Here is a 20,982-nt window from a genome sequence, read left to right on the forward strand (position 1 = left end):
TCATTAACACGAGCAACCCTTTCAGGAATCGTCTTAAATTGAGAAATATGATTTTCAGTGATTTGCAACTTGCAAGACTCTCCACGATCCATCGTATTCTAATATAGGTCCTATATGTCTTGCCGACTCATCGATTAGTTATCAGCTTCGGAATAATTTTCTTGGTCACCGTGAAATACATGATGTGAAACAATATTGATATAAATTATGTTTGTGATAATAGTTAACATAACTTCTGACGAAAATGGATTGCTCGCATACAAGTGTGATGCAGGCCACATTTCTTTTTTAATCATTGATTCTCCTCTCAGATAACTAATAGATTGCCTACCATTTTCTCATGAAACCAATCAAAGGAAAACAAGTAAAGGGGTGATTTCGGGTATGAAAGTTTAGACTAAGTGGTGTGTGTCAAACGAGCCCTTGTTATTATAAAGAGTATCAGAGTACAGACTATCATTTACATGACTGAAAACAGCTGATTTTTACAGGAGGGCGTACTCATCTTGCTCCAGTGATGAAGCTGACAACAGAACAAATCCAAATTTCTAGCGGTCTAATAACAAATATATTTGGTCATATTATGTACTGATTATTGGGCTAAGCTATATATATATTTTTTTAAAGATGGATTTATCGCGGGATCCAACCTTGGTCATAAAATGTGTTGGAAAGACAAAAATAAGAAAAACAGAATGTTGTAAGTTTGAAAGCAATCGGACTAGCAATAATAACGTTATGATTGCTTTAAAATTGATATCCTTAATTAGATTTTGTACATTTCAAATTGGCAACTGGGTATGTAAATCATGACAAGGACAAGGACAACTTTTCCATAGGGCATTTTCTTAATTTACGGGACTTTGTGGTCTTGCTCCCTTAGGGCAAAAATGAAAATATAACCCAGGTAACATATTGTTTTAAGTCCTCATGGAAAAAAAGAAAGTATAATTTGAAATAAAACCTTTGAAAAAATGACGTTTTAGCCATTTCATCATGTTCATATAGTGGAGTAAGTGGAAGAGTAGTCCTTGCCTAACATCACTAATTTATTGTGGCATCACAAATGCGGCGAATTTGAAGGCTCCATGGGCATAGTGATTACGGATTTTTTTTACAACATTTAAAACTTCATAACTTTCTTATTGTTTGTCCGATTTTGTTCAAACTTTCACGTATCAATGCGCAAGATTTTTATTTCCCACTAACAACTTTTCATTTGGTCCCCCTTTAAGACAAAAGCTAACTCATGCGACACGATTAAAGTAAAGGCCTGATGAATCATGTCGTTGATGGGATTTCTTGAATCATCCACTTTTCATAGAGTTTAAAAGACTAGGCTTTGTCGTATCTTGCACCATTGACGGTGTTTGGAAGGACTCAAGAAACAGAAGATAAGCCCATGGAACTATTTCGTGTTAATAGCTTTATGGTAAACCAATGGGGAGGGGGGGGTGCTTTATAACAGGAGACATCCCGAACAATAATATTTATTTTCATGAGATGACCAAAGATCAAAGACTTGCAATGCAGGCTATAATTATAAATATTCCTTAAAAATGTGAAAATGGTGGAATAAGAAAATACCGACGACTTCCTTCCATGTCTTTCGCTCTTCAGCCTTCTCTTGGGTGGGTCAGCTTTGCCAGGATCGTTTTGAAATTGAAAATGTAAAAGGAGATCTTTGCGGACAAGCAACTATTCCTAGATTCTTGTTACACCTCATCACAGGTCGCGAGTTTTTGAGAAAGACTGCCCTCTTTCGGTAGAATTCAACGCACCTCACCCGCCTCGACTGCACGAGAAAACAATTTTCTATAGTGATTTACCTTTTATCACGCGTAAATTGTCTGCCAGAGTCGATTGCGCATTAGTAGGATGTGAGCAGTGTAAATAAAATGGCAGGCTATTGCAGTTTACACGGAATGCTTTTGGCGATTGGTGATACAATGCATACTTTAACTAAATCACTTACTTTCTTTTTAATTTTAGAACATACAAAGGATTACGAATGCAATAGATTAAAGGGTCTGCGACAAAGCCTAACATGTTTACCACCAGAGGCCAGGAGGCGGAGTTTCAACTCGCCACTCCATTGGATCATATTATTGGTTCCATGAACACCCAGTTGAGTTGCAGAAAGAGAATGAAAGAGAAATACAAAATGTAACAAAGAGAGCTGACTTTTATAGAAGAAAAATAAAGGCACGAGAGCAGAAGAAATGAACGAATGGAATTGAGAGGGTGGTGATGGGGGGGGGGCGTGCAATCAAGCTAGAAGTGAATGATCTCGAGAACGAATCGAAAAATACAGCATAACGATAAAATGGTGGGCGTGTCGTATTTCTTTCGGCAAGCTGATTGGACAGCGCTGACTCATCGAACAAGGTCGTTCACTCAATCAATGACAGCTCGCGGTCTATTACAGCTGACAACCAGCTGATCGGAGGTATTCGCAAACACACTGTCAGCGAGCAAGGATCGCACGATACACGCTCTCTCTTCCAATGTGTTGAAAACTTTACAAATCTCTCGGATTCCTACGATATTATTTTACCGCCTTACTTTGGATTCTTATTTCTCCAGATTGATCAGTCAGCATGAGGACTGTTTCGGAATTGCTTCGGAATGACCCGAAATCTGGGCTTCCTCTTGCCACAGCCAATGCTTTGCAGTCAGCCCTGCTCGCCAGCAACGGCACCTTGATCGCCGGCACTGCCTTGTCTGGCGGCATGGGTGTTTGGTCCGAGGCGGTCAATGGTCAGCGAGGACTGGACAACGGCAGTAGCCTTCGAGGTCGCAAGGAAGCTCGCATCAGGAGACCTATGAACGCCTTCATGGTGTGGGCTAAGGATGAGCGGAAGAGACTGGCCGATCAGAATCCTGATCTACACAATGCAGATCTTAGCAAGTTGCTTGGTAAGTAAACCCATCTTTTCAGCTGTCTTCATCTATATCAGACACATTAAAATGACTAACATGCGAATACATCACCATCTACACCATGTACACATAGAGTGGAAATCCCCATACAATTACAAATTCTAACGAAATCTACACAACATGATCATACATCACAACACAACCATACGTTGCAGTAGCATTGCGATATTTCATTTCCATCAAGATTGTAATAGAGATTAGGAAATTACAGATCAAATTAAGTAGCTTGGCATCTATGCATCATGTATTTTTGATATTGAATCATGGTTGATGTTATCGAGTTCCCTAAATGGTATTAGATTTCTTTCCGGTAGTTCCAGACGTATATCCCTCTGCTTCCCCCTGCAATGCCGTTTGAACTTGTATTTGTGATTAACAGATACCCACTAGAATACTGCCAGTTTTGTATTTGTCCTATAATTATTGTGATAATTAAAATTATCCATGTAGCTTTGCACCTCTCGTGAATATTATTGTTAATATCATTCTTGAACGAGAATTGTACATGTTGAAAGGCGTGGAAGTTTAAGTCACTTTACGTTAAAAAGGGAATGAAGTTCTTCATCCATCGTCCATGCTGACGAGCTCACCGAGCATATCATCGTCTACTCTACTTGTATACCCGTTTCCCACATCTCTGTTCAATAACCATATGAAAGGACACTCGCATCCAAATATACCAAGGCGTATCAAGATGAAACCACTTTTAATTAAAAAAAAGAATCTGGAGATAATATTTATGACTATCAGTCATTGTGATACATCAGCTGTTGCCACCCCTTGTCACTGTTGCAGAAGAGGAAAGATAAAGAGATAGGGCCTAAATAGAGAGACAAGGGGGGGGGGTGACAAGGGATACCTATGCAGGAGGAGTTGAGAAGTGAGAAAGGGGAAGTCAGTTGTGCAAAAAACGGATCCCTGACAAGTTGTTATATCTTAACAAAAATGGGGATAGAGAGAAAATAATGCACAAAAAAAGTTCTGACTCGACGCCTCTAGTTTCCACATTTGGCCTCACATTGTGGTTTATGTATTCACGATTTAATTGTACAGAAGCTGCAGCTATATAAAGGAGATATTGATTTTTTATACGCCGAATGAGAATCGATTGCTCTTTATGTAACGGTAAATCCCTTTTGTTCTGGAATCCATAATGCCCGTTCACTTGAAATGTGTGGGTTGCTGTAGAGGAAAGATTGCTAAAGGTAAAGAGGGGGGGGGGGGGGGGGGGTCTAAAACAGTGGTCCATTCTCCATGTTCACAGTGCAGCAGTTCTGCAGATAAACAGAATGTTACGGGTTTAAAAGTAATGTCATCTTTCTTAATTGGTATACATTGAAACTAATCAAAAGGAGCCCATTGGTCCGTACATGTCATTGAGTGAGATGTTCGTGTTTCTCGTGTAGAACATTACCGAAGGCAAATGAATAGAGGAGGGGGGGGGGGGTAGTCCACCATCATGAAGAAGATAATGGGAAGAGGGGTCAGGGGGAATGCATGGATGTTGTGACGTTGGCAATGACGGGGAAGTGGAAAGTACATGGTGAAAACCATAACATGTTGTGGTATTGAACGTTAAGGGGAAAGCACACTGCGTCGAATTTCGAAAGCTTCTTCATGTTCTTGGGATTCCCTATTTCCAGGGCCGAGGTCTCGAGGTTGAAAGCAAGAAGAGGAAGAGAGAGAGAGAGATCATCACATGTCAAAAACCTCTTGAGAAATCATCCAGGAAGGAATATAACAAAACCACGGCCCCTGGAATTAGTGACAAGCAGATATTAGCTTACTTAAAGACGTCATTATATATATTTTTCAAGGCAGTTAAATGTTTTCTAACTCCTCTGCACATAGACACGACTGTGTTGATGATTTCTTCGTAATAAAGAAAATGTCTGGCTGTCCCATTTATGCCAGAACATATTTGAGATTTTGATTGAGGTGCGATACATCGAGTTGAATTGTGATTAAGATGGATGAAAAATCAAATGAGTTTGGAATGAGGCAACGACGAAAGGAAAACGCGAGCTTGGCAAGCGGATTGCACGTGAGGGTACAGTAGGGTCAACATTTCTTTGTGAATTTTCTTCTTTTAACAACACACCATGTATTTCCAACTGAAGTAAAGTGGGAGACAACAATACGACATGATGAAATAACAACCATTCGAAAACCACAAACGTATTTCTTTGTTTAATTCATTTTTACGGGAGATACCGATGATAATAAAATGGTTCGGGCTAAGGCCTTACACTAGGCCTGCTTACACAATTCACTGCAAGAGCAATGGCAATTAATTTGTCATTATTAATATGTAAAGATCCAATAGCCGAGAATGCCTCTGGTTTCGATCGTTTGTGTTCTATGCTGATGTCACCATGTGATTATCAAAGTAGTTAAACTCTACAATGCTCCTCCATACCTGTTTAACCAGGTCAACACTCGACCTTACTATTTTGTGTAACTCTATGCGTAAAGCCGCATATCGCTCAAAATAGCCATCGGAAAATTTGTAGACCGACTGCCAAGTCGACGAATTTTGCCTCTCGATTTCGGTGCCTCAGTATAGAGTGACCTAAAAATGGCTCTGCCAGAAAATCAAATCAAAATTATTTGTCTCCGTCTTGGTACATGATAGATGTATTTTGGCAGGATTATTGCAAACAGCCTCAAGTTTTGGGAAGGTGTCTTGGCCTGTCTTTGAACTGTTAATAGAAACCATCGATTTATTTGGCAATATTCTTGAAACCCTCAAAAATGAAGTCTCCAGTGTCATGGCAATTTGCCTGATATGAGGAATATGGTCAGCCAGCTTGGCAAGCCTAAAAAAGTGTCCCGCTGGAGGTTTTCTTAGATTTAAAACGAAAATAGTTTCCCAGTATAGGAACCCTTCAACTAATATACAACAAAATATTGAACTGTTCAGGGCCACAGTGCATATAAAGGATGACATTTGAGGCAGAGAGAAATGTTCTATTTACAACATGGCATTCAAAGTTGAAGTTATTTACGATAAATGGCAGAGAGTTTAGACATACGTGTTCTGGATTGGACACGACCCGATTTGTTCCTTTAAGTGCGATTAGTCTCGCGGTGCAGACTCATCCATTTGCACTCTGCTTTCCTGTTGGCTCGTGATATTAAATAGGTCTACATGTACAGTCTAAACCAAAATTTCATTTAGTTTCAAGATCTATGCCATCAAAAAGAATCGTTGTGCAGGAGTAGAGGCCTCGTATTGTAGGTTTACAGTTACATGGGAAGAGCAAATGAGCAATGTTATTTAACTTTCATTGTAAAGCCTTATGGAAACAACTCCGGATTGGAAGTTCAAAATTGATTCAGGGGTTCACGTTCGAGCCGCGCCCTGGAATCGGAAGATGGTGATAGGTTGGTCTCAGACGTAAAAAAAAATCGTATCTAAACCCGAACTTTAATAACAATAATACGCGCGCGTACACCTACGTGATCGATTGGTATTCATGTCCAGACCCGTTTCTTGGCTATGAACTTGTTAAAGCTTGACCATAGTTATTAATCATGGGTGGAAGAAACACAGTTTACGAGTCTTGATCGTGTAATGACAACCGGGTGGTTAAAAATCATTCGTGAATTTAAAAAGGGTCCCCAAAATACGGCAGCACCCTTTCCAATCAACGGGGGAGGGGAGGGGGTGCAGACTATTTTCAGTTTACTCTCTAAGAACTTCGTTATGTGAATCTTAACAGTGTTACGCGAATTGGATGAGAAATTCCGGAATATCGGTATGAAAATCTCGTGGATCATGCTTGGAAAATGAGAGAATAAATCGGATTGCCTTGCTTTTCCGCGTTGGATCAGCGCCGTGGAAATCCTTCCGTTCTTTGATGAGTCATGTATTGAGCGCGAGGCGAGCTTTAGCAGATAAACCGTGGGCGTAGGGGGTTCCCAGTATCGAGGCAAATCTAGGGAGAAGTGTTTTCCAGTTCTCGCTGCGTGGTGTCGGAGGCAATGGTCGCATGCACGTTTATCATTATGTGCTGTGTGTATGAGTGTGTGTGAGCGAACTGAAAGTGTTGAAGGGCTTGCGTGCGAACTTTTTTTTCAGGGCAGCCATCGTCACCCTCCACCAATAAGCTGCCCGTGAAACTGAAAGCTGTCACTCAATGATTTCACGGTCCACCGTTTTGTTGACAAGACGTCACGGCGACACGTTCCTGATTTATTGCCTAGTGCTAATATATTTTACTCAATTTACAGTAAATATCTGTAATTAATCGCTGCTAATGAATATCATGAGGTCTTTCTCTGAAAAAATGAATCTAACTATAAACAAGATTTGTATGAACATCGCCGCCTTAGTTATTGTGGCATCCACGACTAGGATACAGGGAGTTCCTATCTCTATGGACAAGAGTGTTCAAGATCTACCTATATTGCGCCCAAAGGGGTTCATAACCGTTCATGTGCATGTTTTCTTTTCTGTTTCCCCACAAATCAGGCTTTAGTGCAAATTATCTCTGTATTCTGATTGATGTGCATTCGGGATCCATGCCAACGGGCTTTTCATTATGATAATGACCGAGTGATAGTAAGGCTAATTAATTAGTTAATTTGATACATGTCTAACGCACTCGTCGAAGGTGGTGGCACGGTTACACCATGGTAAAATTTGTGTATTTCGTCTAATGCCAGTTCGTCCAATTGCCAACTGGTTTACTACCATTTGGTCTATAATCGTCTACTCACCACATGGTCTACTTTCATTTAGTCTAATGCCATTCCGTCTAATAACCCTTTGGTTCAATAGCCATTTAGTCCATATACCATTTGGTCTAATTAAACTGAAGTGTTAATTGTGCAAAATTAATGAAAATAAAATGGGTATTAGACCAACTGGTTATTATACGAAATAGTGATTAGACGAAGTGATGATTGGACCAAATGGCTATTGGACAAAATGGTTTATAGACGAAATTTTGAAGGACGGAATGTCATTAAATGAAGGTAAACCATGTGGCGGGTAAACGAGTTGGTAGTGGACGAATTGGCAATTTACTATAAAATCGATGAGATAAACAGGTTTTAGTATTTGGCTCTACCATGTCAGAAATTTATGCTTTGTTTATTTGAATTATAAAGGCAATATGAAATTAAAAGGCAGGTTGTTCCCTTGAGCTGGTGACATACCTGACCATGACACTTCTTTTGACGACAGCAAATCCTTTATTTCGGTCAGACCATCAAGTAAACCTAACACTATAAAGCTTTTTATGTAGAAATATTGACCCTTGAATAAAGCACGGAGTCGAGAGCTTGCTTGACCCGCCAATATGAATGTAAAATAGGGCGTAATACTAAGTTCAGAAGATTATCTGACCGAAAATATATCGACCTACATGCATGGGGCTTCTAATAGCTACATGGTCCATGCATGTAGATCTAGATTTACTTTGAAAGTGCCCAGAGTGTCCTACCGATTTTGAGTTCTTGTCTAGTGATGCAATAACGATTATTACGCCCACGGGTTTGGCGTAATCAGTTACTTGGGAGATCATAATCGCGCATTTCCAATGAGGACAGGTTTTTTGGTCAGAAATCGGGATTGATGTGTTCGGAATTTCCCTTGGTGTTGGTGGCAGAGTATTTTCCGCATTGAGAGTTGCAATTGCGATGGGTAAAGAATAAAGATTTACCCGCGATTTCATTAGTGATTTCCTACTGAGTTCGTTGTGACATAGATTATTTTAAATTTAATCGTTTTCTCCATCTCAAATCCACTCCACCTTTCTCCATCTCACATCACCCTTCCCCTTTTTCCCAATTTCTCCTTTCACGCTTGCTTTCAATTCCATCACTGTGGAATATATAGGTATAGCTTAATATTTCAAACCTCCACCCTATTTGCTTGCATATCGTCACAAGTAGACCTACTTTCCTGGTTTACATCACTGGCCCCACATGATTCAGAAACACGCCACCCGTAGATTTAATGTGGCAGCATAGGAAGTGATGTAAATCATAAACACCAATGTATTTAGAAGTAGATCAGGTCATCCTCTATTTACCTACCATTACACCTTACCTTGAATTGAAGAGAAATGGACATGCAGTCAAGCGAAATGCCGTGTCCTCGATATGATTTTGTTGCGCAAACGTGATTGCATAACCATTTTCCGTAATGTAAATAAACACACACGATCGCTGTTTTGGTTAAGATCTTCTAGCGTCTCAGGCTCTCAGCGTTTATCTGGTTAGAGGTTCCTCTGCTCTGACATAGCGACGTGCATGTAGCGTGTCCATAAGGTGTACTTGTACGTGCCTTTTCTGATTCAGGTCATATGCTTTTTGACCTTTAATTTTCTCAAGAGGAATGCGAAAGAAAAAACAATAGTCTAAAAGAACTTGAGAAAACTAATGACTGACCCCCCCCCCCCCCCAGAAAAAAAGGGATGGAGTATGGGGTGTGAAATCAGTTGTGACGTGACAAAATAAAGAGCTTTAGAAGAAATGAAAATGCGTCTTCACGCTCTACATGCGTGAAGCCAGGCTATACAGAAGAGGGAAAGAACGCGAATAAGCATGACAAAACGCACTTTATTTCATAATTTATAAAAGCTCTGTTGTGTTAGATAAGCGCGGGAAGATATTTATTGCCATTCTTTTGTCGGCCGTCGATTTTCGTAAACAAATACCACACCGGGAATTATTTTATGTTCAAGATTGCAATCACTTGACTTGTGTTTACGACACTCGCACCTCTGTACCAGTTTATTTTCAAGATGTTTTTATTAAGAGTATCGATGAGCGATAGTTATTTCCTGATTGGTACGACTTTTTAACGACTTGAGGTTAACAAACTTTTGATGGAGAAAGTTGAAGGGGTAGTCGTTATCGAATACCTGCATGAACTTGCATGACAATTTTGATCTCTTATTTGATGGGCAGTGGTTGGGCTTGGGGTGGGTGTAGTCTTGCTCAGAAATATTGCTCTAGAATTTCACCCCCCCCCTAAACAAAATCGTGCCATATCATGCCCGTCGACTACCGCAAGGGTCCCAATCCGATTCTCTTCTCCTTATTATAGACCTGTATGCAGGGTATGTATTACTTATGGATCAGGAAGCACCCATGACGCAAACGGGATTTCCCAACAAAGGAGCAGAAGTTGTTTTGATCAGTAATAGTTTTACACATCACTTTAAAGTATTAACAAACCTTGTAATCGGGTTTTTGTTTGTTCCCATTTATCCTCTTCCAAGGTAGAAGGTTCGACCAAACCTCTACATAAATAACTGTCTGAACTACTCTATTTTAAAGTAATTATAGGCCTCAAAGTGCATTTTCCCTGACTTTCTAATGAGGGCAGTCCACATGTGTTGTGTTGACCACGTTTTGCTTGAACGGTTCCAGTGTTTTCTAAAGTTGTAGTAGGCCCATGCCAAAATATTATACTGAATGAAGATTGGAAAAGCGACGTCGATTTGGAGAGCTGTGACTCGGGGTTTCCTCCTGAATAACACGTTAAAGTATTTCCAAGTTTGATTTACAATGTAGCAGAATGGTACGCCAAAGGGATAGGCTCGTGAAGTATTAAAAAAAGATAATAAAATTTATTCAAAGGCCACTGTCAATTTCGATACCAGTCTTTTATATCCATGATTATATACTGGAATAATTTTGTAACGATACTTCGACCTTTACGCAGACTTTTCTGCAAAAATTACCCGCAGAAAAATGGAGAGCTTTGAGCCGATATTGACGATCTCATTTGGACCTTCCTTGGGAGGAAGGTCGAGTTCTGTTTACGAAACTACATGTGGATCGACAATTATCATTAGACACGCAGGCCCTATAATTCAGAATGTTTTATCCACTCACTGGTTTTATGAACGGGTTAGCAGCCTAGACCTGTATGACTGCAAGATTTTCGTTGGCCCAAGGTTCAGTTCCCGATTAGAGGGGAAAAAATTTCATCAAAAACGGATTCAGACACTCAAGTTGTATATTGCCCATCGAGGCGTGAAATAGTTGCAAGTTTCGACGTTGAAGGATCATCAATGCAAGTCAGCTAGTTCGGGAATACCCATTGGAGAATTGTTGCGGTGAAGGGGCAGGCGAGGTCACTGTCCGCAGACAGCTGTTTGGGAACGGGGATCCCCCTTGACGTAATAATGCTCAGTGCGAACGTGGTGAGAGGAGCCACTATGGGGCGGCTGGGGAGGATACATATCCAGGCACGTCGCCACTGAAAAACAAAACACACATCGAAACTCTAACTACACGGAGGTAGTGATACAAAGATAGAAATGGTCTTCAGGTCTAGGCTAAAAAGAAATTTCCTATAATGATATCTGGATAGGGAACATCCACCCCAACCCACGCACACACACATACCCCTCCTCAAATTGTTTCTGTTTTGTTTATTCATGGACCTACTACTCTGACAGAGTAGTAGGTCCATGGTTTATTGAGGCCTGTCAAGTCCTTTGTCAGGCATGTCCATGACATTGGCGGTGAACTGATAGTCTGTCTGGCTGCCACATGTTCGTCAAGGAGTCATCACCATTGCTTCTTACAGCATGGATTCATACTTGCCACTCTTAATGAGTCCTGTTGGGGCGCTATATAAGCTATTGCTAGCCAATAAATTGCTTGAACTTGGTACGACCCTTGTGCTTGAAATTCAGTGCTTGCAGAGTAGAATCAACGGCCCTTATCACTACTACTAGACGTTATCAGCCTACAAATGGTCAAACGATATCGATATGGTAGTTAGCAGTGTTTGAAATATGGATAATCCACTTACAAGAGAAAAAAAATATGTGAACAAATGCACTTGAAGAAGCCTGTTCCGTCTTCCCGAGTTTCTAATGGTTAATAAAAACTAAAACATTTTGAAAAGTAGAAGTTTTTTTTTTATTTGTATGCGCGGAGTACAGGAAATGTAACAGCGTTTAGAAAAGGAAGACATCCAAAACCTACAGGAAATTGAAACACTCGGAAACCTGGTCTAAATATGATATGAGCATGGAGATTTTAGCAGCCTAGTCGGAGCCCTTTTTATTTTATTGCACAGACTTTCACAAAAAGGGAAGGGAAAGATGGGTCGATGCCGATTATTTTGAATTGCTGTTGAATGTTAGATGTGTCCCTTGAAGACGTTCACCTGTTAACCTCCGTACGAGTCGAATGCATTATACAGATGTGGCCGTGAAACGTGACTGCTACACGCGTGTCAGCTCAAGGCAGTATTCTTTCCTCGCAGACCTCTTTTTTTCAAATACTGCGCAGGCCGTAATTTTGCGTGTGTAAATTCGATTACTTAAATTCACATTTTTGTTGTAATAATTGATGCGCTGACCCAGTGATATAATAATCCTCCCGAATTCATCAACGATATTATTGATACACAGTTCATTTGACGATGGGTACCCTACATCAAACTATTGACAAGATGAATTTCATCACGTCAGGTCATAATTAGGAATTCTTTTTCACATTAACACGAACAATACAAGTCGGAAGATATTGCAAATGCCATCTTCCTGGCGGGTCTAGCGATCGCAGACTAGGCGCTTATCTGCCGAGCCTTTAGAGCTGTGCGGTTGCCATGCAGACGACGCGGAGAGGTTTTATGACCTAGCAACCAAAATTGGAGGATCAACTTCTCCCGCCCCTGCTGTACCCAGGTACAGCCTTTAGAGATCGAGTCCATCTCTAGTATAAGGTATCCCCAGGGTTGGCCAAACCTGGGGAAAAGTCGTGGCTTAACCATAGCTAAATATCACTGATGATGCTTACATACATACAGAATATCCCTCAATTTATCTGTTTTCGGTGGCAGTAGGCCTACATGCTTTTTCATGAGGAATGGAAGGGGGGGGGGGGGGTAATGCGGTGATAAAGTGCTAAATTTTAGCATTGGAACACACACAGACCCTTCTACTGGAGGCAAGTGTTGTTCTTCAAACATGCAATGGAAAAGAAAACTAATCTAGGAAAAAATATATCTCGCATGCCCTCATCTTCATGATATATTTTCTGAAAAATATATGTATTGTTTGGGGGTTAAGGTTAATTAGCATTGGGAAAAGGGTGTCTATTGTGTTCATGAATATTACAGTCCATGATGGAAGGAAAACTAATCCCGAAAATGATAGGGTAGCTGAGCAAATTAACGTTATTGCCAACAGCGTTCCCGGGCCGTTGGAGTTAAAGACATATCTACCTATCCACACGTGCAGATAGCACATACGGATTTATATCATTACAAGTCACACTCACAGACCAATACAATGATTTTGCTGTTTCTCATGGTTCAGTGTATAGTAACTTCAGTATGCTCTAAACATAACTGTTGTTTCTGCTCTACTCACTATGGGCTATGGTACATTTACGGTTGTACCTGTTTGTAAATGACCAAGAGTTGTAATAAAAGACATGTAAATTGCAGAGGATAACGTTATCTAACTCCTAACCCATTTATGAATGGGAATCGATATTTGTATATATTATCATGATACTTTACACAAATGAAATTGTTCTATTGAAAAGGAAACGCTGCCAAGGATTTTCCTTTCATTACCAGTTATTAGAATTATCGCGTACATTGTAATCGCATTTGTCTTATGTATTTTCCCTTTTCTTTTGTCTTCCATTGTTAGGTAAGGCATGGCGCAGCCTAACTCTGATGCAGAAGCAGCCGTTCGTTGAGGAAGCAGAGCGACTCCGCTTGAAGCACATGGCGGATCACCCAGATTACAAATACCGCCCTCGCCGCCGTAAGGGAAAGAAGCGTCAGGGTCGCACACGTGACGGGAGTAACGGAGATGCTTCAAGTTCATCTGTCCCCTCTACTCCTTCTCCAACAACACCTCAGACTACAGGACTTCCTTCAAGCGCAATGCCAACGCCAGAAGGATCCCCTAGGACCTCACCAACCCCAATGGACAACATCAATGGCAACATCCCAGGTGGACCGATTGACAATTGCAAGTACAAGTTACCCCCTTTCAACAGCATCTACGACCCCCTCTCAAGCAACACCCTGACGCAGTACAATAAATCTGACTCTGGTCACATGGTGGGCCTTCCAACCCCGGAGATGTCACCTATTGACCATTCGGATAATGTCTTTACCTTCCCGCCCTCTTCATCTTCAGATACCCTCATGCAGCCCGAGCTATCTGGGGTGCAGTCAACGTCAAATGCATTTGCACCAATCCACAGTCCTGGCATGGCCATCAAGTCGGAACCAAATGGGTACGAGTACCAGCAGTGTACTGTAGACACCAATGAACTTGCAAACCAAGTAAATGGAACAGCAACCATGACTGCTAGCTCCAATCTCAGGGCACTCGTTGCGATGTCACAGAACCCATGCCCTCAGCAACAAAACATAATTGCTGGTCAGCAGCAACACCACCAACAGCACGAGCAACACCAGCATATGCAACAGCAGATGCATACACTTCTTTTCCAGCAGCAGCAACAACTCCCGACAGTCGAATTGCAACCGCACCAACAGAGCTTCAACAACGTTCAGAACAGCGCACAGTACCAAGGGACCCTACAGATGAACATCTACCCATCTCAGGGAATGTGTGACGTCATGCAGGCCGACGATCTCGGCATGACCTTCGATCAACTGTGCAATGAGGACTTTCTTGAGGACTTTGCAAGGGAAGACTTCGACATGTACCTGCCACAAGAGAACAATCAGACCTGCGACAGTAATGGCAGTTTTCTAGCTGCTCTCACAGATGCATCGAACATGTCAAATACACAGCCATGTCTGTACTGAAGAACACTGACATATCACGGCCAATACCGGTGGTCGCAATAGTAGTGATTGACAGTACGTACAGTTGGTTTCGAGAGTGTTTGTGAAACCTGTCTCCATTGGGATTTTCCTTCGTCCACTTTTGCGGGTTCTGAAGGAACTGTAATTAAGAGATTTGTATGGGTGATGAAATGTATACATTATCATGGTTATGAGAAGGATTTGTGTACTTTTATTAAATAGAAGGTATCTTCTCAAAGATAAGATATACATTTGCGATTTTTTTTGCAAATTGCTTTAATATTACCCATTCAGGAAGTTCAAGGAGAATAGGGGAGGAAATTCGCAAACGAAATGAACGTTTTTGAAGAGAAAGGTTTTACTATGTGTGTGTGTGTTCAAAGCAATTTATTGATCAAAGAATTCGGTAGAGGTAAAGGTATGATTTTATGAAATGGATTTTCAGAAGAGGCAGGCCAATTTAGCTTGAGGCTCTGTATTAAAGGTACGCGAGACCCATGGGGTTAGACATGCCATCAAAAGTGTGTGATTTATTATTTTCTTTTCCATATTTAAAGAAAGGGCATTACTCCATGGCTCAGTAAGGCTGATTTCAAAACCTGGTAGCTGCACACTACTAATAATGTGAATTCAAACACTGTTCAATACACATGCGTAAAGCCAATGATCATTTTATTTTCATGTTATAACGTACATTTTCAAATATTCTATTTAATTTTATTGTGTCTATGAAAGCTTTTGTCGTACTTCCAAAGATAACACGGGATGGGAGTGATTTAGCTTATATTAGCTTTGTATTTAAATATATTTTAGATGTTTCATGGTGTTTTGTATCAATATGTTAATACTGCTAAATGTGGATTTCAGCGTCCCTAACAACCGGATCCCCACACCGCAATGAAGACTCTTTATTAGATGTTACTAAGTAGGCGTTATGCAATAGAAATTATATTCATACTACAAAGTGAAAAGTTCAGTAGGTATTATAATGTTGTTGGAAGTCATACTGCGAACGAAATTCTTACGGGAATTCACTCATTTATATGTTGAGCTCAGCAACATGGCCAAAATAAAACCGACAGAACATTCCTTTCTGGGAGAAATTGTGTTTCAAGTTTTATGTTTTTTTTTAAATCTGCGTTCTTGCTCTATACTACTCACTATGTTTGTGTGTCAAAATGCTATTGATTTGGCGGTCATTATTTACAAGCAATGGTTATTTTACGCGATTACTCATCCACTTATTGAATTGTTTAAAACTGCTTTGTGAACACTTTGCAAAAGCATCAAGTTGCATTCGGCATTTCCCAGTCGTATTGCGCACTTTGGGATCATAGGAAGTCCATGTTGGATTTCCTTTGATCGGCACATCTCCATGAAAATTTTCTGAATTTTAAGTTCTTGTACAGGACCTACCTAGACAACATCCTTGTTTGTGTTACTTATTTCATGATTTTTTTCTGAAACAGGGCTGCTCCTACTCAATAATCAACTTTTCCATTTATATGGGTCATTCACAATCAGAGGTTCAATTGCAATCATGCCAATGTAATTCGCGTGAAAAAAAGTTGTGAATGAGCAATCATGGGTTATTTGTACTGATCTTGGCACATATTCATACAACCTCAATGTGTGTACTTATTACCTGATTCAGTTTCAGAGTACACAATTATCATGGTTTTGTGCATATTTTGTGCATATTGGCCCAGATTGTGATATTTATGGCATTGATAATAATACGCCTAAAGTGGATCCAACGATTTAATTTTAAATACCACATACGGGAGACGTCTTATTTAACTTTTACGCTAAAATAGGCATACCCTTCGTTTCCCCTATTAAATTCTTGAAAAGTCAATGTAAACGAATGATATTTCACGTTTAAAAGTACACGCTGTTTGATTGTTCGGCTTGGTTAATCACAAATGTACGACTGATACAGTGGTTCGTTTATTTCACAATTATACAATTTGGTTAATGGTTTTCTATGCACATGAAATGATCATTGTACAGTTATGTTTATGATAGTATACAAAATGTATTTCTGATGCTTAGCAAAAGTAATTTCATCGCTTCCAGATTAAAACAAAATGGCGACGGCAATGATGCCTGTGGAACAGTTTTGAGTGTGTGATTTAATCGTACTTTCAACGCATGAAAGTATTTCAATATTTCAGGGAATGGTGACCAAGTCATGGAGAAATGTGCTTTGGATATTTTGTTTGTTTAGAATGTTTCGGTAACACCACTCTCTGTATAGGAGAGCGAGATGGGAAAAGGCTATTCGACTTGGATGATTTTTATGAAAAGAACTTGAGAACGAAATTCTGATCGAGAAAAAAAACACAAAAGGAATCCTCTAGCAAGCTGCTGCTGCTATAAATAGATTCATGTGATATTTGTTAAGAACTGATGGAGTAGAAGCGAGAAGAGATCATTTTTTTTGTATTTTGTATTGATTAACTTATTCCATTTTTGATTGTCATGTTTAATTAAGATCTGTAAAAAAATGCTATACTTAACATTTATTTGTACTCAAGTGGATCGCTATGGGGTTCTTATCCTCCAAACTAACAACCTGATAATAGCACGATAAATCGACTAATAACTTAACACCTTACAGAAGTCAATTAAGAAGGTGTCATTCGACGATCATGCAGGATATGTAAGAACTCTGGTTTCGAAGCGTCTGTTAATTCGGTCAATAATCCATTCAAAATAACTGACATATGCTTCGGAATGAATTGCCTCTAATGTTAACCAAGTTCTATTCTATTTTCGTGAAAAATACTCAAAACACAACCGTTACTTATATATATTTGGTGGAATGGGAACATGTCTATTCTTTTTAGTATCATTATTTATATTATGTAATATCAGTTTAGATCGTTTCTATGACCGTTGCCTCTTCTTTCAATTTTGTGTTTATTTTCTTGGGGAAAATAGCATTTACCTGGGAATGAGGCTATGCAGGACATGGATCTCTACTATTACAAATAAAAATAAACTCAACTGAGCATTAATTGTAACATTTGATTGATTACAAGGAAAATATGTTATTCGCTACAATTGGGTCAATATCAAACGCTTGTTTTTATATATGAAACCGATGTACATTTTGTGATAGCGAAATCGATTATGCAAGGAAAATCAACTTTTCTTCGCCCATGAACTTACTTCTCGTATTTTTTTCACGACCAATATTGATTAAAGAAAATAGTCCTTTTCAGTGATTATTACAAACACCAAGACATCGTGTTGACTTTCTGATTACTGTGATGTGATACAAGAATACGTCTGAGAGAGCATGACCACAAAATGAGAGGGGGGTGCGTGGAGAAGGGAAAGTAGATGAACCAATTTGGAAGTGAGTTTCTGGAGAGATGAAATTGTGGGTAAATGTTAGCTAATGAAAGAGAGATAGGAGGGGGAGAGGTTGGGGGCTCGGGAGGGGGGGAGGCACTCACACTGTACAAACCGTGGTGTTAAATCTGGCACCAGTTGGTGTTAATATAGGACCACACCCCGCATGCCCTGAGGTGTTTAAAATACAGCCTAGAGATTGAACATAACACCAAAGAGTGTAACAACCAAAGGTGTTGTAATAATACCTATAGGTGTTAAACTAACAATGTAAATTTAACACCGGTGTAAAATAACTCGCGTGGTCCTCTACATGTATGTACACCGGTTAACACCTCAGACTTTGCTGTGCAAGTTTAATGACAATGCGCGGTCCTATGACTCCTTTCTTGCGTCTTGCCAACTGTTTCCAAAATTTTCTTCGGCCAACCCGTTCTGCCCGTTCCAAATACCCTCATTTCAGGCTTTAATTTCCAAGAACCTGATTTCATGTTAAATTCCAAGAACCTGATTTCATGTTAAATTCCAAATCACGGCCATCTAACTTGCACACGGCCATCTAACTTGTCAGCTCTCGAACCCCTCATTTCATAAACAGATGGGGGGGGCACGCCCCTAGTACCCTTATCAATTCTGAGTGCCCCCTCCCAAGAGATGGGCAATGATGGGGGTATGCAGAATGTGAAAGTGTTTGTTGTACCATGATCAGATGATTACAGAGTTGGAACGAGATGGAACACACTATAAGGGTTAAAATTTAAACCCTCGGTGTTGGTATAAATAGCAGCACCCTCTAATACTTGCAATTATGCTCATTTGTGTACCTTTAAGGACGCAATCTAGCTATTTTAAACACCCTATAAGGTGCAGAAATGAACCGTGTATGACTTCAAATCGGAACTTTTTTTATAATGTCAAGTGTTATACACATTGATAAGTTCAACTTTGCGTCTTTAAGGGTGTAAACGAGCATTTTTAGGTGCAGATAATGATATAAAGGTGCATTTTGCACCTTTATATCTCTTAGGGTGCAAGATTACACTCCTCAAGGTTGGCATAGTTGGTACAAATGCTTCATTTATGGTTCAAAAATTTCTTAGTGTAAAGGATTGGAGGGATGGGATCAGGATCATTTGCGAAGATGGGGGGGGGGGGGGGGGGTGGGGGGGTTACACCCACAAATGTAATAATCGCCCACAAATGTAATAACGCCCACAAATGTAATAACACTTTACCCACAAATGTAATAACGCCCACAAATGTAATAACACTTTACCCACAAATGTAATAATTTCACCCACAAATGTAATAATGCACTTTACCCACAAATGTAATAATTTTTGATCGCCCACAAATGTAATAATGACTTTACCCACAAATGTAATAAATTTGAAGGGATTTTTGGCAAATCCGTTCTAAGCTAAAATCGTATAATAATGCGTTCATTTAGCACAAACGTGCAAAGTCTCATTTCCCGACCCGGTTTATTAACAAATTATAATAAAAATCCAAAGTCTTTATTCCAGACCCGGTTGTTTCGAAAATAATAATATGAGCCCAAAGTCTTTATTCCAGACCCAGTTGTTTCAAAAATAATAATATGAGCCCAAAGTCTTTATTCCAGACCCGGTTGTTTCAAAAATTATAATATAAATCCAAAGTCTTTTTCCAGACCCTGTTGTTTCGAAAATAATAATATGAGCCCAAAGTCTTTATTCCAGACCCGGTTGTTTCAAAAATAATAATATGAGCCCAAAGTCTTTATTCCAGACCCGGTTGTTTCAAAAATTATAATATAAATCCAAAGTCTTTATCCAGACCCTGTTGTTTAAAAAATAATAATATAAGTCCAAAGTCTTTATTCCAGACCCGGTTGTTTAAAAAAATAATCATATGAGCCAAAAGTTTTTATTCCAGACCCGATTGTTTCAAAAATGATTATATAAGTCCAAAGTCTTTATTCCAGACCCGGTTGTTTAAAAAATAATAATGCAAGTCCAAAGTCTTTTTCCAGACCATGTTGTTTCAAAAATCATGATATGAATCCACAATCTTTTTTCCAGACCCGGGTGTTTAAAAAAAATCATGATATAAATCCAAAGTCTTTTTTCCAGACCCGGTTGTTTCAAAAATAATAATATGAGCCCAAAGTCTTTATTCCAGACCCGGTTGTTTCAAAAATTATAATATAAATCCAAAGTCTTTATCCAGACCCTGTTGTTTCAAAAATTATAATATAAATCCAAAGTCTTTATTCCAGACCCGGTTGCTTAGAAAATAATAATATAAGTCCAAAGTCTTTATTCCAGACCCGGTTGTTTAGAAAATAATAATATAAGTCCAAAGTCTTTATTCCAGACCCGGTTGTTTAAAAAAATAATCATATGAGCCAAAAGTTGTTATTCCAGACCCGATTGTTTCAAAAATGATTATATAAGTCCAAAGTCTTTATTCCAGACCCGGTTGTTTAAAAAATAATAATGCAAGTCCAAAGTCTTTTTCCAGACCCTGTTGTTTCAAAAATCATGATATGAATCCACAATCTTTTTTTCCAGACCCGGGTGTTTAAAAAAAATCATGATATAAATCCAAAGTCTTTTTTCCAGACCCGGTTATTTCAAAAATTATAATTTTAGTCCCAAATGAGATACATTAATGATATTCCAGTGGAATAAAAATGAGAATCGAGCTTATTCTTTTCTCCAGACGCTAATGGTAAATTGAAAATCAAGCATAGTCTTTGCTCCAGACCCGGTAACTAAAAGCTGAAACTTTATAGTAATGTGTTTATATGGCACATAAATGCGAAATCTTTTTACCTGACCCGGTTAATTAAAAAAAATTATAATTTAAGTCCAAAGTCTTTTTTCCAGACCCATTTATTTCAAAAATTA

The 20,982-nt window shown here is 39.4% G+C and overlaps 1 protein-coding gene across 1 annotated transcript; it reads left to right on the forward strand.

The window, feature by feature from the left end:
* Positions 1 to 2,412: 2,412 nt before the first annotated feature.
* On the forward strand, positions 2,413 to 17,972 carry LOC121430528 (transcription factor Sox-17-alpha-A-like). The gene is made up of 2 exons (XM_041627821.1): positions 2,413 to 2,919; positions 13,587 to 17,972. Exons 1-2 carry the CDS (start codon positions 2,601 to 2,603, stop codon positions 14,723 to 14,725), a joined length of 1,458 nt encoding a protein of 485 aa, XP_041483755.1. The 5' UTR covers positions 2,413 to 2,600; the 3' UTR covers positions 14,726 to 17,972.
* Positions 17,973 to 20,982: the final 3,010 nt, after the last annotated feature.

This window comes from Lytechinus variegatus, chromosome 17, assembly GCF_018143015.1.
Source record: "Lytechinus variegatus isolate NC3 chromosome 17, Lvar_3.0, whole genome shotgun sequence".
NCBI lineage: Eukaryota > Metazoa > Echinodermata > Echinoidea > Temnopleuroida > Toxopneustidae > Lytechinus > Lytechinus variegatus.

Bases quoted from the DNA above. Each gene is read 5' to 3' on its own strand.
- LOC121430528 (XM_041627821.1), top strand. From the start codon at position 2,601: ATGAGGACTGTTTCGGAATTGCTTCGGAATGACCCGAAATCTGGGCTT. The intron at 2,920-13,586 runs GTAAGTAAACCC...TTCCATTGTTAG, and splicing joins AGATCTTAGCAAGTTGCTTG to GTAAGGCATGGCGCAGCCTA.